This window comes from Lemur catta, chromosome 1 (assembly GCF_020740605.2).
Source record: "Lemur catta isolate mLemCat1 chromosome 1, mLemCat1.pri, whole genome shotgun sequence".
In the NCBI taxonomy this organism is placed as follows: domain Eukaryota; kingdom Metazoa; phylum Chordata; class Mammalia; order Primates; family Lemuridae; genus Lemur; species Lemur catta.
The window spans coordinates 111611203-111634305 of NC_059128.1; the positions used below are offsets into that span (position 1 = coordinate 111611203).

Genomic DNA, 23103 nt, shown 5'->3' on the forward strand with positions numbered 1-23103 from the left:
CGCCTTGCGGTGAATAATTTAAAGGGGCCGCGCCCGCGGAGCGGGGCGGAACGCTAGCGGTGTTGGCGCAGAGTGGACCCCGGCTGCAGCCCCTGGGTGAGTCCGGGTTTTCGTCGGCCCTGCAGGGGCGTGCCTTTGGGGATCATTAGCGAGCCTCGGTTTTCCCACGATCTGTCCTCCACCGATTCCCGGTAACTCCTGACTTTCTGATGCTCACATCCCCCCACTCCCCGGCAGGTGTTTCTGCACCGGTAGCCAGGTGCGTTCTGGGGTGGAAGGGGACCAGTCACCCAGGAATTCTCCAAGTAACGCCTCGGTAGCCCAGTGATTCCCCTCCCCGCCCCGAATTTCCATCAGTACTCTAGCGGCGTCAGAAACATCTTCAGCTTCCTAGAAAAGTGCCAGTAATATTCCAGCATTCCTCTGTGTCTTCCAAGGAGGCCAGACGCCCTCCCCAGGCCCGCTCTCACACTCGGACGCCCCCAGGGATGTGCCCACCCAGCTCCTGGTTTTCCCAGCAGTAGTCCTGTATGCCTCGGAATCTCTCAGTAACTTTCCAGTACCCCCCAGTAATTCCGGCGTCCCTGGTTACGCCTCCCAGCAAAGGCGCCGGCACAGTTCCCCAGAGTCCCAGGGATGCTCCGCACCGTCAGAGACCCCATAATAACTTTACTGTTATGTGATAGTAAATCTTCAGCATAAACCAGTAACACCGTGCGAGCCCACACCACTTCCAGCATCCCTGGACTCCTGCAAGACATCGGTATCGCCCCAGGACCCCTCCTTTGGGAACCCCGGGAAGCACTCCGCGCCCCGGCTCCCAGATCTTCCCGTGGGCATGCTTGGGTCGGGAGCTGGATGGATACCGGCTGTTCCCCCCACCCCCGACCCCTTGCCTACAGGCCCCAGTTTTCCTGGGGTGGGGCATTCAGTCTTCGCAGGGGGTAAGAGGTGCGGCCTAGGGAGTCAGTTGGTCAGGACTGATCAAGCCCTCCGAAGACAGAGGCCGGGGAGGGGCTACCAGCCAGTGGGGGCCGTGCCCTGCGGGGGACCTGCCTGCCGGCTGCTCACAGTAGGTGTCAGGTAGGCTACCCTTTGGCCCCAGGGTGGGGCTGGACGGGCGGAACTACGTCTGGTCGACCCTCTGCGTAGGCGAAGGGAGCCAGGCGGAGAGCCGAGAACACATCTCACCCCCTGGACAGGGCTGGTAGGTCAATTTGCCCCATCCCGCCGTCCCGCAGCGACCCTCCAGCCGCTGCCCCGGCTGGTGGAGAAGCTGCCCAGGCCATAGTTCTCTGGGGGCGGGGCTTGTGGTAGGGGCGGGGCGGGTCCAGATTGACGACTTGCACGGGTTCCTTCCGCTCTTTGATTCCCCAGGACTCCAGGCTACCAGATCTGCGGCCTAGCCTCAAGCAGCCGATGGAGGCCCCACTGCAAACAGGAATGGTAAGAGTAGGGGTGATGCGGTGCCGTGGCGGCGACTACCACTCCCGGCGTGCTCAGCGCGCATCATCTCTGTCTCGCGAGAACAAGGCTGCGTCTGTTCGGGCGGAACTACGTTTCCCGGTGTGCATTGCGGGCCACCGACCCACGGGGGAAGAGTAGAGCCCCTGGGGAGGGAGCCGCGCTGGCCCATCATGCAGATGGGGACACCGAGTACCGGGGTGGCTACGAACTCCTCGGGGGCGAAGGTGACGGAGAGGGATGGGGCCCGGGACGTCCCGGCCCCCGGGGAGGGCTCGGCGGGACGGGTGTGCGGTGCACAGCCAGTGCCGTTCGTCCCCCAGGTGCTGGGCGTGATGATCGGGGCCGGAGTGGCGGTGCTGGTCACCGCCGTGCTCATCCTCCTGGTGGTGCGGAGGCTGCGAGTGCCGAGTGAGGATCCGGAGGGCCCCTCTCGGGAGGCTGTGGGGTGGGGGGAGACCCGAAATGGCCCAGGTCTCCAAGGCTGTAGAGGTGGGGACTTGCGGTGTGGAGTCTGCGCAGAGCTCGGAGTGCCCCTCTCCCCACCTATCCCCAGAAACTCCTGCCCCGGATGGCCCCCGGTATCGGTTCCGGAAGAGGGACAAAGTGCTTTTCTATGGCCGGAAGATTATGCGGAAGGTGAGTCCAGGACCTCCTGGGGTCTGCGCTGAGCACATAGAGGCCCTGCCCCTTTCCTATTTACACTTCTTAGTGTACACCATCACCCCCTCCTTGATGAAGGGCCCCTGAATCTGATCCCCTCTCTCCCCAGGGTCTGAATTGCCAATTGACCCTTCCTCTTCTTAATTCTCCCAGGTGTCACAATCCACTTCCTCCCTGGTGGATGCCTCTGTCTGCACCACTTCTCGGCCACGCATGAAGAAGAAACTTAAGATGCTCAACATAGCCAAGAAGTAAGGCTGTGCTGGGGTTACCTGGTGCTGGGGCCTATCTCAGGGGCCTTTTGTGGGATCAACCCACACCAAGATCAACCCACACCCCAGGGACTCTTTTAGGAGTCTTCCCACATCAGAGCGACATCTCAGGGCTCTCCTCTGAGGGGCTATCTCAGAGCTCTTGCACACCAGATAGGCCATCTCTAAGGCCTCTGTCCCCTTAGGGCTATCTCAGGGATGTTTCCCTCTGCAGAGTATTTCTGAGCTATTTGTTTCTCAGCCAGAATCTCAGTGGTCTGACCATATATTTAGGGGGTCTATATCTGGAGTCTGTGTAGGTTATTTCCTAGGTCTCCCAACATGAGAGGGTTTATTCCAGGGTGCCTCACTGGTGTTATCTCGGGTATTTCTGTGACCTTCTAGAGGGGCTATCTCCAGCCTGTCTTCTCCAGGGGTTATCTCTGCTATCTCTCTACATCAGAAAGCTTCTTCTCTTTGTCACTGACCTTGGAGTTCTTCCCACACTAAGGAGGCTGTCTCAGGGGTTTCCCCTAGGGCTACCTCAAGAACCTTCTTACACTGGAAACGTAGGAAGGATATCTCCAGTGTCCCTGTCAACAGCAAGGGGCTACCCTTGTCAGGTCTGTGAGAAGGACTCTCCCAGGGATCTTTGTAGGTTGGGAGCTGGCTCTGAGATCTCCTTGTATCCTGGGGTCTACTTGAAGGTCTCTCTCAAGGTCATTCCAAGGCACTGTATGATCAACAGTCATGCTGTGGCAGGGCTTTCTATGACTTGAGTAGAAGGGCTCTCTCTAACTTCTCCAACATCAGTTGAGGGTCTGTATCTCACGTTTATCTACATCACAGGGGCTGTCTCTAGTGTCTGAACAACCCTGAGGAACTACCCTGTTGTGTTCATGACTGTCAGAGACTGGACTGTCTCAGAACTCCCTGTGACCTGGGGAAGGGCTAGCCCACGATCTTCCTGATCAGAAGAGGAATTATATCTGGAGTCTTCTGTATCACTGGGTTTAACTCAGGGTCTGCTCATACTGTAAGGACTATCTCAGGAATCTTGTGCCAGTGGAGGGGCTGTCTCAGCAGTCGCCATGACTTGGCAGGAAGGGCTTACCCAGGTCCATGATTAGCAGAATGGGTACATCTGGATTCTCTACATTTAATGATGGCTATCTCGGGGAACTCTGTGGCCTTAGAGGGACTGTCTCAAGGTTCTCTGAGACCTGGGAGGAAGGGCTATCTCAGGAATCTTTACAAAGAACAAAGAGGCTCTATTTGGGGTCTTCTAATATAACAGAAGCTACCTGTAAGTCATACTCACATTAGGGAGGTTTTCTTGGGAATCTAGTCAGTGACTCCTGGAAGGGCTGTTTCGGGGCTCCCATGACAAGCAGTGGTACTATTTCTGGGGTCTGCCCTTATTTTGGAAGCTACTTCAGAGGACTGCCTAACTGAAGGGTCCATCTCAGGGTCCTCTGACTAGTGGAGGAGCAGTCTCAGGACTTTATGTCCGAGGCCATAAATTTTTTCTATACAGGGCCAAATAGTAAACGTTTTAGGCTTTGCATGTCACATGCAGACTCTGTAGTAACTCTTTAATTCTGCTGACATAGCATGAAAGCAGCCACAGATGATGTGGGAATGAATGAACGTAGCTTTGAGCCAATAAAACTTTGTTTACAAAAATAGGTGGCAGGCCTGATTTGGCCAGCAGGCTAGAGTTTGCTGTATGTGAACCAGGGGAAGGGCTATGTGGGGATCTTAGGTTTACCTGAACCCTCTCCTCTTTGCCCCCTCCTCCCACCAGGATCTTGCGCATCCAGAAAGAGGCTCCCACGCTGCAGCGAAAAGAGCCCCCACCCGCGGTACTGGAGGCTGACCTGACAGAGGGCGACCTGGCCAACTCCCACCTGCCCTCCGAGGTCCTCTACATGCTCAAGAACGTCCGGTCAGTGTTGGGGTTGTGGGTGGGGGGTCCACAGAGCTGGGGTCTCCCCTGACCTTTTGCATCGTTCCCCCACTGCCCATCCACCAGAGTTCTGGGCCACTTTGAGAAGCCGCTTTTCCTGGAGCTCTGCCGCCACATGGTCTTCCAGCGACTCAGCCAGGGTGACTATGTTTTCCGGCCGGGTCAGCCGGACGCCAGCATCTATGTGGTGCAGGATGGGCTGCTGGAACTCTGCCTGCCAGGGCCCGTGAGTGGACAGCCCCAGGGGCCACCATGGGGAGATGGGCAGTGGGGATGGTCATCAGGACAGCTGTCCCTGGGGACAGCCCTGCTGTTGGGCAGTAGGGCTGGGGGTCTTTGGGGTTGTGTAGTCAGGAGTCAGGGGAATGGATGACCAGGGGCGTTTGGGGTCGTCTACACGGTTGCTCAGCGGTTATAGTTAGTGAAGGACAGGAGGTAGCTGCTGGTTGGGAGGTTTGGTGGTGCAGGGATGGGAGAGCATCAGTGATCATTTGAGTGGGTGAGGCTGAGTACCAGTGACATGGCCGGGGGTAGAAGGGTGGTCACCAGGGCTAGGCTAGCCCTGGTCAGTGGTCCCCTGTGTCTCAGGATGGGAAGGAGTGTGTAGTGAAGGAAGTGGTCCCCGGGGACAGTGTCAACAGCCTCCTGAGCATCCTGGATGTCATCACTGTGAGTGACCAACCCGTGGGCCCCGGGGGGGCTGGGGCATGAGGACCCCGCCCAGTGGACTGGATTGGGGACAGACCCTGGGGCCACAATCTCTGATTCATCCCTGATCCTGCCAGTGGTCTCCAACAAGCGGGATGGATTAGGGGAGCGGTGAGGGGACTTGCAGTCCTGCCTTTGTCTCTTCTGATACCCCTCCCCTCCCCCAGGGTCACCAGCATCCCCAGCGGACTGTGTCTGCCCGTGCAGCCCGTGATTCCACAGTGCTGCGGCTGCCGGTAGAGGCCTTCTCTGCAGTCTTCACCAAGTACCCGGAGAGCTTGGTGCGGGTTGTGCAGGTCAGTGGGCCTTCCGCCTCCCTCTACAACCCAAGGGCCCCGCCCTCGCCCCCACCCATTGCAGGCAGCAGTAGGTTGGGCCCAGCAGCCGTACTTATCGGCCCTGAGCAACCAGACCTTAGCTCCAGCTCCCACCCCCCATTCACTGCCTTTGCACATTAACCCAAGTTGGGGGCTTCTGGCCCCGCCCCTTCCTGTTCCCCACCCATCATATGGCCCCACCCAATCTTGTGGCTTCACCTTTTCTGATGGCCCCGCCCCTTCTCGTGGCTCCATCCCATCCTATGGCCATGCCTCATCCCATGGCCACGCCCCTTGCACCCCATAGATCATCATGGTGAGGCTGCAGCGAGTCACCTTCCTGGCGCTTCACAACTACCTGGGTCTCACCAATGAGCTCTTCAGCCACGTGAGTTGGGGGTGACCACAGGAGCTGGGGAGGACAAGGTGGAACTCTGAGGACATGCCACAAGCTGCTCTCTGCCCCCAGGAGATCCAGCCCCTGCGCCTGTTCCCTAGCCCCGGCCTCCCAACACGCACCAGCCCTGTGCGGGGCTCCAAGCGGTTGGTTGGCACCTCAGCTACAGAGGAGCCGAGGGAGACCCCTGGTCGGCCGCCTGAGCCCACTGGGGCCCCACTGCCTGGACCAACAGGTACTCGAAGTGACCCGTGCCTGCCCCCCCATGCCAGCCCAGCCCAATGTCCAAGGAAGCCCTGCTTCAGCCTCCTAATCCCTTTCTTAGTTCTGCAGAGACTCAGCCTGGCTCTGCCCAGCTCCTCAGGGACCCCACAGCAGGGTACCCAGGCCTGACTCCTGTCTTGTCCCCAGGAATCCCTGGCCTTAGCCCCAAGGACCCATTGCAATAGCTTTTGCTAGTCCCCTGGCCCCCCAGGAACTCCTTAGCTCCCCACACGGTCATCCTAGCTCTAGACCTGGCAGCTCTGAGGGACAGGAGCCTGAACACGTGTCTCCCCCAGGGGACCCTGTGAAGCCCACGTCCCTAGAAGCCCCCTCGGCCCCTCTGCTGAGCCGCTGCATCTCCATGCCAGTGGACATCTCAGGTTTGGAGCTCTGGGTCTAAAGGGAGGGCCTTCAAGCATCTGAGTTTGAATCCAGGAGCTGCTGCCTGCCCATCTTGATTTTTCTTATGTGCAAGACGGGAATACTGCCAGTACTTCTTGGGTCCTTTTTTGTGGGTATACATTGAGATGCTGCTCTCGCACGTGTTCTGAGAAGGATTGAGAGGGAGAGTGCAGGCATCGATTAGTCATGTCTGCCACAGCTGCAACCTCTGACACTTAGGTAGCCGCTGGTCTCAGACCGCAGTTGCGGTCACTCTCATCTTTATTGCTTTTGTTAACCCGAATGCCCACCTGCAGGCTTGCAGGGCGGCCCCCGCTCTGACTTTGACATGGCATATGAGCGTGGTCGCATCTCCGTGTCACTGCAAGAAGAGGCCACCGGGGGCCCCCAGGCAGCCCCAGCTCGGGTAAGGCCCCGGTCCCCTCCCAAGATGCTGGCCTGGATCTGGCTTGGCCAGTGGTGGGGGTCCCCTGAGCAGGGTGGCCCGGCGGGAGCAGCGGGAACTCACGGACTTGCCTTGTGCAGACGCCCACGCAGGAGCCCCGCGAGCAGCCTGCGGGCGCCTGCGAGTACAGCTACTGCGAGGATGAGTCGGCCACCGGGGGCTGCCCCTTCGGGCCCTACCAGGGCCGCCAGACCAGCAGCATCTTCGAGGCGGCGAAGCGGGAGCTGGCCAAGCTGATGAGGATTGAGGTGGGTGGCTGGTGGGGGGAATGGAGGACAGGGTGACGGAGGGGAGGCCTGGCTGGGCCCATCTCAACCCCCCATCGCCCACCCTCCGCAGGACCCCTCCCTCCTGAACAGCCGAGTCTTGCTGCACCACGCCAAAGGCGGCACCATCATTGCCCGCCAGGGGGACCAGGTGAGGCTGACCCCTGACCTCTAACTATACAACCCAAGATCACACTCTCTCCCTCTGACCTCTGATCCCTGACCTTTGACTGTAGGACTGACACCTTCCTCCATATGCGTAGATCTTTGGCCCTATGATTTCCAGCCTCGATCCCTTGGATCCTACGACCCCCTCCCTCCTGTCTCCACCCATGTCCTCTGGCCCTATCAACCCTCTCCTCCAACCCCCAAACCTTTTACCCCAAGACTCCAGGGCCCCACCTCCTAGATCTCTCCTGCCTGCCCTGGCTCTGCCTATAACCTCTGTTTTCTGCTCTTCCGACCCTACAGTGTACCCTGACATTGTATCTCCTTCTAATCCTGGTGCCCCTCGGGATAGAGCCTCTATAAATGGGTACAAATCGGTGTCTGGACCCAGAGGCCATGAAGCAGCCCCGGAGGCAGGGTTTTGGTGCCTCCTGGCAGTCCCAATGAGGTGTAGAAAAGTGTATCCCCACCAACTCCTCCATCGTCCATATGGAGAAACTGAGGCCCACTGAGGGTTAGCAACCCAGCCACCAGCTCAAGGTCAGGAAGCATGGAGGTGGGGATCGGGGTGGTGTTGAAACCCAAACTCTGCCCCGACTCCCCATGTGACCTTGGGTGAATAATCTAGAAGGTTCTCAGCTTCCTCATCTGTGGAATGGGTGTGATAAGAGGAAGGACTCATTTTGGAGATGTGTAAGGTTGCAAGGGTGATAGGCCCCAGGGGAGGAAGTTTAGCAGCAGCTCATGGTGGTGGGGACGTGGGTGACGATTGGAGCCAGCACTGCCCCAGGCTCAGGGGAGAGAAGCCAGGGCTGGGGATGGGTAGGAGGTGTCATCTCACCTGTTGTTGTCACTTGATCCTGCCATTCTGCTGTCCCCTCAAGCTGCTCATAGCAGAGGTGGGCTCCTTTCTGGAGAGGAAGCTGAGGGAGGCTTTTGCCAGCTGTTCTTAGAACTCGGGGGACAGGCCAAGGAAGTGTGGTCATACTGTGGCTCCTGTGGGGGGGCCCCTGGGCCCTGCTTATCAGAGAGCTTCAGCCAGGCTCAACCCACCCCTGGCCTGCCAGTGGACCAGGCTGGCCTGCAGCCCCTCGAACCTTCTTGGGGTCGACAGGACTTTGTTAGGGACAGCTGCCCTGCTGTACCTCTCTGTGAAACTTTATACCAATGGTTCTCAATTGGGGGTGATTTTACAACCCTCCCCCGGGGACATTTGGCAATGGTGAGACATTTTTGATTGTCACAACTTTGGAGGGTGCCACTGGCATTTAGTCAGTAGAGGCCTAGGATGCTCAAATATACAGGGCAGCATGACAGAATTATCTAGTCCAAATTATCAGTAGTGCTAAGATTAAGAAACTATGCTTTACACAAACATTTCCCCAAGTATGTTTCACAGAACAGCTGTATTACAAACAAGGGATCTGTGGTCAAGCGGGTTTGGGAGATACTGTTTTAGCCTCCTTGGGAGCTCCCAGGAAATATTATTGGTATATTCAAGGCTCTGAGAAGTCCTGCAGTAAAGAAGCATGCCTCCTGGGCTGAGTGCAGTGCCTCATGCTTGTAGTCCCAGCTACTCAGGAGGCTGAGGTGGGAGGATCACTTGAGCCCAGGAGTTTGCGACCAGCCTGGACAACATAGTGAGAACCTCTCTCTAAAGAAAAAGAAACGTGCTTCCCAATCTGATGACAAGTGGCAGCCTAATAATAGTGATTCCCATGCCCCATGCATGTCCCAAACACAGTCTGGAAAGTCTGTCTCGGTAGGTTCCAGCATGGGTGCAGGTATGTCTGTCTCCTGGAGCTGTGCCCCACCTAGGGGTCCCGTCCCTGTAGTGTTTTGGTGGGTGGAGAGCTTTGGCAGATGCCAGACGGTTGGTATAGTGACAGGGAAGGAATCTCTGGAGTCTCTCTGTCTCTGGGCAGTTTCAGTTCCTTAGTTATAAAGTGGTGGCATGGGGAGGTGGCTGGCTGGTCATGCTAACTAGAGAAGTCTGCCCTGAGCATGTGCCCTGTCCCAGACCCCATGCTGCCTGCCAGACAAAAGGCAAGAAGAACCCTTAGTGGTCCCTGCCTTTCGGAAGCCTACAGGGTTCTGACAGGCACGACTCAAAGGACTTCACAAATCCTTGTAAAATCATAAGTGCTTTGTGCTATGAAGGGGTTGCTCTTAGCACTACAGTGTCTCTCTTAGACAGGGTGGCATCTCTAAGGACATGACCTCAGCTAAGGAAGAAGTATTGGGGAGGCAATGAACTGGGTGCAGACAGGAGGAAAGGCCATTATAGGGAGAGGGGGGAACAGCTTGTGCAAATGTCCTGTGGTGATAGGAAACATGATAAACATTCTTTATCTCTAAGAAACAAAAGGAAGTCAGTGGGCCTTGAGTGGAATAATTTTTTTGGGGGGGGAGCGTAATAGTTTTATTGAGATATAATTCAATATCATATAATTCACCCATTTAAAGTGTACACTTCAGTGGTTTTTAGGACGTTCACAGAGTTGTGCAACCATCACCACAATTGATTTTAGAATATTTCTATCATCTTGAAAAGAGACCTCATCCCCATTAGCAGTCACTCCCCACCTTCCTCCCCCCACCCCTGGCAACCACTAATCCACTTTGTGTCTGCAGGGATTGGCTAATTCTGAGCATTTCATATAAATAGAACCATACAATATGTGGCCTTCTGTGTCTGGCTTCTTTCACTGAGTATGATGTCAACGTTCCTTTATGGCTAAATAATATTCCACCATATGCATAGAACACATTTTATTTATTCATCTCTTGATGGATATTCAAGTTGTTTCCACCTTTTGGCTCTTGTGAATTATGCTGCTGTGAACATTTATGTACAAGTTTCTCTGCGGATATATGTTTTTATTTCTCTTGGGTATAGACCTAGAAGTCGATTTGCTGGGTATAGAACAACTCTAACTTTTTAAGGACTTTTTTTTGCCAGTTTTCCCAACAGCAGTGTATGAGGATTCATTTCTCCATTCTCTAACACTGATTCTAGCCATCTTAGAGGGTGTGAGTGGGCATCTCATTGTGGTTTTGATTTGCATCTGCCTAATGATGTCATGATTTTGAGCATCTTTTCGTGTGCTTATTGGCCATTTGTATATCGTCTTTCATGAAGTTTCTATTCAGATCTTTTGCCCATTTTTAATTTTTTAAATTTATTTATTCTTTCTTTAGAGATGGGGTCTCACTGTGTTGTCCAGGCTGGAGTGCAGTGGCCATTGTCAGGAGAGAGCATAGCTCACTACAGCCAGAACTCTTGGGCTCAGGCAATCCTCCTGCTTCAGCCTCCTGAGTAGCTGGGACTGTGGGCACTCATTAACATGCCCGGCTAATTTTTCTATTTTTTGTGGAGACAGGTCTTGCTCTTGCTCAGGCTGGTCTCGAACTCCTGACCTCAAGCCTCCCAAAGTGCTAGGATTACAGGTGTGAGCCACTGCACCTGGCCAAGTTGTAGGAATTCTTTATATATTCTTTTTTTTTAATATCAGACAGGTGATGTGCCAACATCATAACCACGTTTGAGGGAGGCACATTTCACACGTCCCTGTAAAAATCTAATCATCACGCTTATGAACTGCAAAAGGCTCTTTATATATTATCAAAGTACAAAAGTTCTTAATCTTGATGAAGTCCAATTTATGTTTTTTAATTTTGTTGCTTGTGCTTTTGGTGACACATCTAAGAATCCATTGCCAAATTCAAGGTCATGAAGATTTACCGTTATATTTTCTTCTAAGGGGCTTATAGTTTTAGCTCTTACATTTATGTCTTTGATCCATTTTGATACGGTATAAAGGTTAGAATTCAACTTCTGTCTTTTATATATGGCTGTCCAGTTGCCCAGTACAAGCAGAGGATTTTAGCTCAGCCAGGACCCTAGGTACCCAGTTTTTGCAGCCTGTTGCTGGCTGTGTTGAAAAGAATTCCCGAGCTTGAATCTTGGCTCAGGGTTTGGTGATCCATTAGTCATGCCTGCCCTGGGTGCTGAATACACTTAAACAGTCCTCCCTTCATATCCACAGGACATTGGTTCCAGGACCTCCCGAAAATACCCAAATCCGTGGATGCTCAAGTCCCTGATATAAAATGGCATAGTATTTACATACAAATGCATAGTATTTACATATGTACATCCTCCCATATACTTTAAATCATTTCTAGACTACTTATAATACCTAATACCATGTAAATGCTATATAAACAGTCATTATACTGTATTGTTTAGGGAATAATGCCAAAAAAGGTCTGTACGTGTTCTGTACAGAAGCAGTTTTTTTCCTGTATATTTTCAATCCTTTGATCCAAGGTTGGTTGAGTCTATGGATGGAGATATATATATATGTGTGTGTGTGTGTGTATGTATATACATATATATGTAATATGTATATACATAATCTGCTTATATCCCAAGTCTTTATTCCCTCCTTCAACTTTGTTTTTCTTAACTGTTCCTTCTTTAAACTTTCCCCTGGGGCACATTGGCCTGAGTTGGGGTGGTGGGGGTGCTGTCGCTGGCTCTGTCACCACCGCCTCTGTCCTTACAGGACGTGAGCCTGCACTTCGTGCTCTGGGGCTGCCTGCACGTGTACCAGCGCATGATCGACAAGGCAGAGGACGTGTGCCTGTTCGTGGCGCAGCCTGGGGAGTTGGTGGGGCAGCTGGCGGTGCTCACGGGCGAACCCCTCATCTTCACGCTGCGTGCCCAGCGCGACTGCACCTTCCTGCGGATCTCCAAATCTGATTTCTATGAGTACGACTGGGCCTGGGGCTGGGATGGAGGTGGCCCTCAGATGACCCCAACGCAACTCCACTCAGCCATGGGAGGAGGCCAGGACCATATCTTTTTTTTTTTTTCCCAATTGCCCTGGTATCACAAGGACCAGATCTTTTGACCCCACTCCTAGAGGGGCAGAACGGAATCCCCCAGCTCTGGCCTCCCAGCACCCTTAAAGGGCAATTTTGAGCCCTTCCTGTTTTACATCCAAGTCATCACCCACTTTCTCCACTCCTTCTGGGGTGTTCCAGGGTGCCCCCGGCTCATGCACCCCCTTTCTTCGCCCGCAGGATCATGCGTGCACAACCTAGTGTGGTGTTGAGCGCAGCGCACACAGTGGCTGCCAGGATGTCGCCCTTCGTGCGCCAAATGGACTTTGCCATCGACTGGACGGCGGTGGAGGCGGGACGTGCGCTCTACAGGTGCAGCCCCTACTCCCACCTCGCAGCTCAGGCCCGCTCAGGACAAGGCCCTGACCTTGCCTGACCCTCCACCCATACCCCAGGCAGGGCGACCGCTCGGACTGCACCTACATCGTGCTCAATGGGCGGCTGCGCAGTGTTATTCAGCGCGGCAGCGGCAAGAAGGAGCTGGTGGGCGAATATGGCCGGGGGGACCTCATCGGAGTGGTGAGCGCCCACCCACTGACCTCTGACTTCTTAGTCCAGCCCCCCCCCAACATATACATCCCGCGTAATCCGACGGAGTGACCAGACATAGCTCCCGAACTCTGACCTCAGCCAGTCCACTTCCTCCAGTCCTTTCCGTGGGGTGGTCACCGAAGTCGGGGGAGGGCAACCTCTTGGGGTGATGAGTCTGATTCCACTCCGCCCCTGGACCTTTTTTCATCAGAAAAGGGGACCCCCGCCTGTCGTGGATCCCTGTCCTCTCTCTGTCTCCGGAGTCCTAATCGGTAGCGAGCGAGGCTTGGTTCCCTCCACCTCCATCATGGAGGACTCCCTAGATGGGGCAGCACTGCCCCCCGCCCCCTGTACCCACGGTCGGGCTCCCGCTACTCTCTCCGGGCACTCCTGGCCCAGGCAGCCCCGGTCATGCACACGGGTCCTACAGGTGGAGGCGCTGACCCGGCAGCCGCGAGCCACAACGGTGCACGCGGTGCGCGACACGGAGCTGGCTAAGCTCCCTGAGGGCACCTTGGGCCACATCAAACGTCGGTACCCGCAGGTGCGGCCTGATGTGGGCGGGGCGGAGGGGAGTGGGGATGGGACCACAGAGGGGGTGGGGTCTAACATAAGGGGAGGGACTTCTGGTGGGGCGGAGCCGCTGGAGTCAGGGTGGGGCTCTTGGAGCTGGAGCCCAGGTAACGGGGACCCAGGACTCCCGGTAGAGGAGGGAAAGGTGGAACCCGCACAGTCACTCCGTCGGTCTCACTGGATTTCCGGCCTCCAACACCCCCAGGTCGTGACCCGCCTCATCCACCTGCTGAGCCAGAAAATTTTAGGCAATTTGCAGCAGCTGCAAGGACCCTTCCCAGGTGAGAGCCGGGCGGCCCGGGGCATGCTGGGGGCTGTAGTCCATCGCCGAGAGCATGCTGGGAGGGGAAGCCCCATATCCGAAGGCATGCTGGGAAATGGAGTTCGGCGTATAAATCATGCTGGGCGGGTTTGAAGCCGGCAGTGGGAACTGTGGTCCAGTGCATGCTGGGAAACGGATTCCTAGATTCCGGCGTGCTTGTTAATGGACTGAGTCGTGCTGGGGGGCAGTGCCTTAAGTGGCGGTTTTGGCCCCGGTGTCAGCGCTTGCTGGGGAAGTCCTCGTCCTGAACGTTTTGGGAAAGGGAGTCCCAGATCAGAATGTGACGGCAAATGGAATCCATGGAGTGCATTTAGGACTCTGGGCACGTTGGGAATGGGCTTCTGAAGTTACTGACAGGCTGGGAGGTGTAGTTCCCTCCACTACACCTGTGAATTAGGACAGATGGGGGAGCGCAGTCGGGCTCCAGGGTGTGCTGAAATGTGGGCCTGGGGTTCTACACTGTGGCCACCCGATTCTGGGCCAGCCCAGCAACCTTGGTCCTCCTCTTTTCCCCTGCCCTGTTGGTTTTGACACCTGGATTCCTCGGGTGGGGTGGGGGCGGGGCGGGGAGGCCAGGCAAGACATCAGTTTAAAAATACAGGGAAACAACACAATGTCAAGCTTCGCGCCCTGTCAGTGTCGTAGCCAATGAGGTTTATCCGAGGCGTGATTATTGCTAACGGAATACTTTCCCCCATACTCTGCCATGACAATTTGACATATAGTCAGCATTGGTAGTTTTTGACAATCTCTATGGAGACAAAAAAAAATTAAAAAATAAAAAGCACAATGTCAGAAGCTTCTAAGTACTGTGAAGAAAATAAAAGAGGGTCATTGATAGAGCGTGACTAGCAAAGGGAGAGGCTTTTCTGAAGACAATGAGCTGAAACTTGACAAATGAGATGGAGCCAGACTTGGAAGAGAATTACAAAGGCATTGCACACGGGGTTGGGTGGTTTTGAAGCACTGGGAGGGGGAAAGTGATTGAGGGGGAGAAATGGGGAAGGGGCAAGCCACATAGAGGTTGGGGGCCACAGAAAGGCATTTGAGCTTAGGGGAGGGGGATTGGATCAACTAGGAGCAGCAGGAAGCCCAGGCAACAGATGGGGGTTGACAGCTTCGTCTAGCCTATTAGCAGGGAAGGTAGGAAGCACTAAGTGAGTCAAGCATATCTTTATGTCTACCTAGTTTTATGTCCAGATCTCTTTCTTGGAAAGAGGCACCAAGGTCAGAATGGGGCAGGTGTACCAGTTGGTTGGTCTGTGTAAGCACAGTGGATGTGAGTGGCTGTAGAATTGTGTGATGGATCCCACTGAGGAGACTGGGGCAAAATGGAGGTTGAGTGGGGCTGTATGTACAGGACTAGGTTGTTGCCTTCAGTATGGCAGCATGACGTCTTGGGGCAGCCAGGGGCTGCAGTCTGGGGGAAGAGGGTCAGGGATTTTGTGTGTGTGTGTAGGGGGGGGTGTTCACCTCTCTAGACACAGGGTTGCACAGCAAATCTCATCCATTGGGGTCTCAGCAGGCTCGGGGCTGGGTGTCCCACCACACTCGGAACTCACCAATCCTGCCAGCAACCTGGCAACGGTGGCAGTCCTGCCCGTGTGTGCTGAGGTGCCCATGGTGGCCTTCACCCTGGAGCTGCAGCACGCTCTGCAAGCCATCGGTCAGTAGGGAAAAGGGGCGTGGGTGAGGGCTGGCCATTGGTCCCTGGGGCTGGCCAGGGCATTGGTTAGTGAGTGGATATGGCTGGGTGGGTCAGTGGAGAGGGTAGACCAGGGCCACAGGCCACAGGAGTAGGGTGATGGGTATTATCTTCTGGGAGGGGCCCCCAGCCCTATCATCCGCATTCCCAACCTCCGTTCCTCACCTGCCTCTAGGTCCCACGCTCCTCCTCAACAGTGACATCATCCGGGCACGCCTGGGGGCCTCTGCACTGGATAGGTGTGTGTTGATGTCCTGAGGGGAGCAGGGGGTGTAAGGGGTGGGCTTGGAGAGCCCCCAATTCTTTCAGATCTGGGTTCGAGTTCTAGGTTTCAAGCCAAGGAACATTTGTCCCACCCTTAGATCAAGGGGGGGGGGTGAATCTGCCCGCCTAGGGCACAGACTTCCATTGTGGGGGCCTAGGTGTCTAACCTCCTCCCAGTAATGGAGCTGTGTGGTCTCTGGGAACACACGGCTTCACGTCACCCAAGAATGACACTTCCCCCGTCCCACCCCAGCATCCAAGAGTTCCGGCTGTCAGGGTGGCTGGCCCAGCAGGAGGATGCGCACCGCATCGTGCTGTACCAGACCGACGCATCCCTGACGCCCTGGACCGTGCGCTGCCTGCGCCAGGCTGACTGCATCCTCATCGTGGGCCTGGGTGACCAGGAGCCCACTCTCGGCCAGGTCTGGAGGCCCTGCGCAGTGACACCATCCCCAGGATCCTGTCCCTTGGCCAGGTAGCGGTGGGGAGACCGGTGACCTCCGTCCCCTCTGCATCTTTCGCAGCTGGAGCAGATGCTGGAAAACACGGCTGTGCGCGCCCTCAAGCAACTGGTCCTGCTGCACCGTGAGGAGGGCCCGGGCCCCACACGCACCGTGGAGTGGCTCAACATGCGCAGCTGGTGCTCGGGCCACCTGCATCTGCGCTGCCCACGCCGCCTCTTCTCGCGCCGCAGCCCGGCCAAGCTGGTGAGGGGCGGGCTTGGAGAGGGGCCCCGGGGAGGACCGGCCCCCAATTCTGGGGCTGTGGCTGCCAGGGGCGTGGTCTGGTGGGGAGTGGGGCAGGGCCTGAAAAAGCTGGGGAGTTCCACTAGGCCCCGCCCCATCCCCTCATCCTCTTGGATTGTGACCTTCTTCCCCTCCATCCCAGCACGAGCTCTATGAGAAGGTCTTCTCCAGGCGCGCCGACCGGCACAGCGACTTCTCCCGCTTGGCGAGGGTGCTCACCGGGAACACTATCGCCCTGGTGCTGGGCGGGGGCGGGGCCAGGTGAGGGGCGGGGCCAACTCCAGCGGGGGTGCGTGGGGGGGGCGCTTGCTGGAGGGCAAGGGCGGGGCCTAGGTGTCCAAGGGGTGGAGCTTACTCTCTGGGAAAGACGCTATGGGCTGGGGCTGGCATCTCTCTTGGCTGCGTGGGCGATGGGAGAAGGGGAGCTCGTGCCGGTGGGGTTGAGCAGATTCCTAGAGGAACACTGGGTCCTCTTTTCCTCGCAGGGGCTGCTCGCATATTGGGGTGCTGAAGGCATTAGAGGAGGCAGGGGTCCCCGTGGACCTGGTGGGCGGCACGTCCATCGGCTCGTTCATCGGGGCCTTGTACGCAGAGGAGCGCAGCGCCAGCCGCACCAAGCAGCGGGCCCGGGAGTGGGCCAAGGTGTGTGTTGCCGGGAGGGATCACGGCACCCCAGGAGCACCCTGAAACCCATGACTCCAATATCACCTGATTCCAGGGGGCCTCTGGGCTCATGGTGATCCTTCCTGGTTTAATCTGTGAACCCTGTCTGCCTAGACATTTAAGATACACCCTGGGGATCTTGGATGGTGCTTGTGGGACCTCCTGGCTAGCAACCCTAACCCCCAGCCCCCAGCTAGAGCAACTAGGGCCCTTAGTGACCCTCTTAGCAGTGGCCCTGGGTGACCACATCACCATCCCTAAATGCTCCTTGCCCACCCCTGTTCAGTGATCCCTCTGTGACCTCACATGACTCCTTGACCCCAGCTGGCCCCCTTGTCCCTAGAGAATGACTTCGGTGCTGGAGCCCGTGTTGGATCTCACGTACCCTGTCACCTCCATGTTTACTGGCTCGGCCTTTAACCGCAGCATCCACCGTGTCTTCCAGGATAAGCAGATTGAGGTGCGCCCACCTCCCTGCCCCCACCCCTGCCCACAGGAGTCCACGCTCCTCCCCCACCTTGGTCCTTGTCCCCTTAGGACCTATGGCTGCCATATTTCAACGTGACCACAGACATCACGGCCTCAGCCATGCGCGTCCACAAAGATGGTGGGTGTCCCCACCCAGCTCTGTACCCAACCGCTGAGGCCATGTGGGGAATGGGGGGAAGCTTCAGGGAGGGCAGCTGAGCTTCTGGGACATTGTTAACACAAGTGACCGTCCACCTTGGCCCGATCGCCGACCACTAACCATCACCCACTAATGCCCCAGAGGCCCCAGGTATGTTTGTGCTCAGGGGTGGGGAGCCGGGAATCTTGTCAGGGGCCTCACCCCCTCACGCCGTCCCCACAGGCTGTGTGTGGCGTTATGTCCGGGCCAGCGCCTCCTACTGCCCCTATCTGCCCCCGCTCTGCGACCCCAAGGACGGGCACCTACTGGTGGACGGGTGCTACGTTAACAACGTGCCAGGTCAGCGAGCCCACCGGGCTGGCCGGGCCTGCGAGCGTGTCTGAGTGTGTCTGTGCGTGTCTGTGTCTGTGTGTCCCACCGGGCAGGTTCCCTGTGGAGGTATGTGCGTGCCAGCATGACGCTCTCGGGCTACCTGCCCCCACTATGCGACCCAAAGGACGGGCACCTCCTCATGGACGGCGGCTACATCAACAACCTGCCAGGCAAGTGGCTGCCCACAGTGTCACACGCCCCTGCGCAGACTCGCGCATGCAAACACGTGAGCAGGCAGGCACACGCAGGTGGGCTCGCAGAACACGTGCTCAAGCCACCCGTGCGGGGGTATACGTGCACATGCATACATGCTCACGCACAGTGTGTGCAGCTGAAAAGTATATCCACATGCTCGCGTGCTGTTAGACACAGTGGCTGCACACACAAGAGGGACAGGCGCACAGGTGCAAGGGACACACACTAAGGAACACATAGATTGAACAGGACACTTTATGCACACACACCAGGTACTCACACACACCCATTCTCGCAGCTGCTTAAGAGGTAGGTAGACACACTCAGACACTTGCACACAGACGAACACGTGTGTTGATGACACAGGGCATTTGTCACACGCTAGTTTGTCCACACCCATCCAACACATCTCAAACACGCAGGTGTGTGCACATGCAAATAGGATGGGACGCTTGCATGCGTGACCAAGTTAAGTCACACCTCTGCCTTTATGTGCACAGATGAGAGGCAGACAGGTACACAACTTAAAACTTCACACCCCAGAGGTGTTCATACTCATGTGGCCAAATACACTAGCTGTACATGTGCTCACGGTCCTATGGGCCAGGGTCCACAAACTGTCTTGGAGACACAAGGGAATGTGTATGTACGGGCATTGACCTAGGTACACGTGGTCTGTAATGAACACAGACAGGCCCAGGCATGTCTACAAAGACACAGGCAAACCCAGAGATATACGTGCTTGCAGACACACGGCCTCCCATGGGGTCTCGGACAAAAGGGACTCAGGCAGGCACTCACAGGCACCTGCACATGGGCATGTGGACTTGGAGACATCAATGAGCTCTTGAGGGATATAAGTGCCAAGGCTGATAGAGACTTGGGTGTCTCCTTGGGCTGGGCCTGGGTACAGGGCACTGTCTTGTAGGGGACCCTCCTGGAGACACTGCCCTCATCACTGGGCCATCCCCCCACCCTCCTTGACTTTATTTGCATGACAGGCCGTCGTTTGCATGTGTGGTTTTTTTTTTTTTTTTGGTGTGCTCATTTGCATGATGGTGTTTGTGGGACTGGGTTGAATATCCCTACCCCCGGCCCTGTTGGGGGAGCAGCCCGCTGACCACCCTGGCTCCACAGCCGACATCGCCCGCAGCATGGGTGCCAAGACGGTCCTTGCCATCGACGTGGGGAGCCAGGACGAGACAGACCTCAGCACCTATGGGGACAGCCTGTCCGGGTGGTGGCTGCTGTGGAAGCGGCTAAACCCCTGGGCGGACAAGGTGAAAGTTCCAGACATGGCCGAGATCCAGTCCCGTCTGGCCTACGTGTCCTGCGTGCGGCAGCTGGAAGTTGTCAAGTCCAGCTCCTACTGCGAGTACCTGCGCCCGCCCATCGACTGCTTCAAGACCATGGACTTCGGGAAGTTCGACCAGATCTATGTGAGCGGGTGGGAGCGGCATGGTGCCCGCCTGGTGGGCCCGCAAAGCTTTATGACTTAAAGCCCAGAGCAGTGTGAGGGGAAAGATTCTAGGGCTCCACCTGGAATTGGTGGGAAACAGAGCTGTGATCAATTAGTGATGTCTGAAGCGGGTGTCACATGGGATGTGGCTGTGCATGTGCTACCCTTGAGCTAAGTTTCTGGTTATGTGCCAACCGCACTGCCTGAAGCACTGTGTAATGATTTCTAATGCCATTTCTGCATTGGTGGGAATGAGAGCAGTGATCAATTAGTAATGTCTGCCACAGGTCCAGGATAGGAATGTAGTGGGGTGTGTGTGTGTGCGCGTGCGTGTGTGTCTTGTGCCACTGACCCTGAAGAATGTGTCATAGCCCATGCCAACTGAAATTAATCAGTAGCTGCTGCCCAGAAGCTGAGTCTGAGTAAAAAATGTCTGATGATCTTTCGGGGGCTACTAAGAGAGTGTGTCATAATGAATTAGTGATGTTTGCTATGGACACAGGATAGGTCAGTATCCACAGATGTACTGCATATTAGCAAAACTCTAAACAATCTGGCACACCACCACCTTGTATTGTTTGGTACCCATCACCCTGCGTGGGGCTGAGTGGAAAAGAATGTGGAGATTGATTAGTAATGTCTGGCAAGGGCACGGCTAGGGGAAGCATCGGCAAGTGTGCTATCCATATGTGGCTGACTCTAGAATAGATTTAATCTCAAACACCAGCTCCCCCAGAGTGTCAGGCTTTTGAGGGATGAGAGGAGGGGCAGACAGTGTGGGGCTAAGCAGAGGGGGTTGCAGGCATGACCCCTAGCCCTTCGCTTCCTGCAGGATGTGGGCTACCAATATGGGAAGGCGGTGTTCGGAGGCTGGAGTCGGGGTGATGTCATTGAGAAAATGCTCACAGACCGGCGGTCTGCGGACCTTAACGAGAGCCGCCGTGCAGATGTAAGCCTGTGATACTTCCGCATTGGGGACCCTCTGACCCCAGAGATCTGGAATTATGGCCCCCTCGGGGTCTCCCACAAACCTCAGTTGCCCCCACACATTCCTGGGTTTCACCGAGCTCCTCAGATGTACACTGACTCCAGAGTTCCCCCACCCAGCGTCCTCTCTGAGCCCCCAAGATGCCACCAGGCCCCCCCAGACACCCCAGCACTCTGTGGGCCCCCGGAGCCTCACCAGTACTGCCCCACAGGTCCTTGCCTTCCCAAGCTCTGGCTTCACCGACTTGGCGGAGATCGTGTCCCGGATCGAGCCCCCCACAAGCTATGTCTCCGACGGCTGCGCTGATGGTGAGGGGGCTGAGGGGACCCCCAGGGACACCCCCAGGAGGGTGGGGCGTGGCTGGATGTGTCAGACCAGCCCGGATTCCCCCAACCGTGCCCCGCCCCCGATTCCAGGGGAGGAATCGGATTGCCTGACGGAGTACGAGGAGGACGCGGGACCCGACTGCTCCAGGGACGAAGGGGGCTCCCCCGAGGGTGCGAGCCCCAGCACCGCCTCCGAGATGGTGAGAGTGGGCAGCCCCGGGCCCCTCTCAAGGCTGTGTCTGAGACCTTGGGGGGTGGGTGCTGGCTGACACGTGTACAGTGACAAGTCCCGTGCTGGGTGACACGCGTGTGCGGCCTGTCTCCACAGGAAGAGGAGAAGTCGGTTCTCCGGCACCGGCGCTGTCTGCCCCCAGAGCCTCCCAGCCCGGCCTCAGACACCTGAGGGCCTCACCAGGGGGGTCCCCGGTACCCCACCCCTGCACTGGGCTGAGGGTGGGCCCCGTGGGGGCAGCTCACTCTGCCTCCTCCTGCTGCTACGCCTGCCGCCCCCTGGGTCCTCCTTGGCCCTCTGAGCCCAGGGACCACACACTGGACTGGCCTGCCCCAGGGGAGGAGGGCAGCGCCACTCTGATGACTCCTGACAGTCACCCCCCCCAATAAACTATCACCTCTCAGAAGTGGCCTCGTGTCATCTTTGGGTGGAGGGCCCTACCTCCTTTGCTCGGAGTGGCTCCGGCTGGGGTCTGAAACGGCCTGTGTGCATCCCGCCCACAGGAGTGCTATGCTGGAGTTCATGTGTAGTCCCACTCAGTGCTGGCTCCAGGCCACAAGGCCTCTGAATGCCATGTGCCACTGCCCACGGGCCCACACAGGGGGTGCTGGAGCCTGTTGTGGCAGCTTCATCTTCCCACAGCCTCTGCCCCTGGGGTAGTCCTACTGTGCGCAGACGCCCCATGTTGGCTGTACGTTCCTACTGCGTGCACCACTGATTCTGGTTCCTAAGGGACAGGACCCCCACCCAAGACACGCATACACTCACACACACACTCACTCATGAGGCTCGAGAACTTTCCCCCAGACATTGCCCCTACCGTGTGCTCAGCAGAATCAGGCGGGCCCTACTGTCCCCACTTGCTGTTCTGGCTGTCGGCTCAGAGCTTAGACCATGCAGCCAGCCTGCCTGGGGTGAAATCCCAGCCTGGCCTCTTGCAGGTGGCCGCGAGCAAGTTTCTTAACTTCTCTGAGCTTCAGTCACTTCATTCGCCTGTGAAGTGGGGAATCATGACTGTATGTATCTCACCAAGTATTACCTTTGTGGGACCAGCTGGGCCCAGACCTTTGGAGGCTCCTGTCAGTGCCCCCTACCGAGTGCGGGCCCAGAGTGCAGCAGCCATGGCCAAGGACTGTCTCGAGGGCAGTGGGGAGCCTTGGAAGATTTTTTTTTAGTGATGTGTAATGTGTTTTAATTGTAAAATAAACATAACAAAATTTACCATTTTAACCACTTCTAAGTGCACAGCTTAGTGGCATTAAGCACACTCACATTGCTGTGCAATCATCACCACCCTCCATCTCCAGAACTTTCTCATGTCCCCAAACTGAAACTCTATCTCCATGAAACACTAACTCCCCCTCCCTGTCCCCAGCCCCTGGCACCCACCATTCTACTTCCTGTCTCTGTGGATCTGACGACTCTAGGGACCTCCTATGAGGGGAACCACACAGGATTTGTCCTTTTGTAACTGGCTTATTTCACTGAGCATGGTGTCCTCAAGGTCTATCCATGGTGTAGCCTGTGTCAGAACCACTTTCCTTTTTATGGCTGAGTAATATTCCAGTGTGGATCACATTGTGCTGATCCATTCAACCGCCAGTGGAGACGGGTCGCCTCCTTCCACGTGTGGGTTATTGTGAATCGTGCTGCTACGAACACTGACACACAAGTATCTGTTTGGGTCCCTGCTTTCAATCCCTTTGGGCATGTGCACAGGAGTGGAGTTGGTGGGCCACATGAATTCTATGTTGAATTCAGGAACCACCAAACTCTTTTCCTCCAGCAGCTGCCCGTTTCACTTCCGGTTCCCTAGGCTGTCAGCACCATAGACAGTGCTAGCGCTGTCCAAGGTGCTACCAAAGCCCCCTTCT

General features: G+C 56.3%; 1 protein-coding gene and 2 non-coding genes across 8 annotated transcripts; 2 read left to right on the forward strand and 1 right to left on the reverse strand.

Moving 5' to 3' along the window:
* Nucleotides 1-19: 19 nt before the first annotated feature.
* PNPLA6 (patatin like phospholipase domain containing 6) lies at nt 20-21632 on the forward strand. 6 transcript variants are annotated; one of them, XM_045547327.1, is made up of 35 exons: nt 20-96; nt 687-763; nt 1378-1446; nt 1788-1875; nt 2021-2103; nt 2281-2378; nt 4186-4326; nt 4414-4573; nt 4936-5016; nt 5223-5351; nt 5680-5760; nt 5842-6004; nt 6330-6413; nt 6732-6841; nt 6961-7128; nt 7220-7297; nt 11886-12091; nt 12406-12537; nt 12621-12744; nt 13187-13300; nt 13535-13610; nt 15174-15317; nt 15532-15595; nt 15874-16042; nt 16145-16327; nt 16509-16627; nt 16852-17008; nt 17373-17489; nt 17567-17636; nt 18083-18199; nt 19362-19663; nt 20516-20632; nt 20883-20979; nt 21088-21197; nt 21326-21632. In XM_045547327.1, the coding sequence occupies exons 3-35, from the start codon at nt 1420-1422 to the stop codon at nt 21398-21400; spliced, it is 3984 nt and encodes a 1327-aa protein (XP_045403283.1). In that variant the 5' UTR covers nt 20-96; nt 687-763; nt 1378-1419; the 3' UTR covers nt 21401-21632. The 6 variants fall into 6 exon arrangements, with proteins under 6 accessions (XP_045403283.1, XP_045403255.1, XP_045403266.1 ...); XM_045547299.1 differs by having other exon boundaries at nt 20-1207; XM_045547310.1 differs by lacking the exon at nt 687-763.
* Nucleotides 10824-10927, reverse strand: LOC123630949. The gene has a single exon (XR_006732876.1). It is a non-coding gene; the product is annotated as a small nucleolar RNA U13 (small nucleolar RNA).
* LOC123631046 lies at nt 14271-14411 on the forward strand. Its single transcript, XR_006732930.1, has one exon. It is a non-coding gene; the product is annotated as a U4 spliceosomal RNA (small nuclear RNA).
* Nucleotides 21633-23103: the final 1471 nt, after the last annotated feature.

Coding starts and splice junctions, on each gene's coding strand:
- PNPLA6 (XM_045547281.1), top strand. CDS start 1,638: ATGCAGATGGGGACACCGAGTACCGGGGTGGCTACGAACTCCTCGGGG. Junction 5,017..5,222: donor GCATCCTGGATGTCATCACT/GTGAGTGACCAA, acceptor CCCCTCCCCCAG/GGTCACCAGCATCCCCAGCG. Junction 16,043..16,144: donor AGGAGCCCACTCTCGGCCAG/GTCTGGAGGCCC, acceptor CATCTTTCGCAG/CTGGAGCAGATGCTGGAAAA.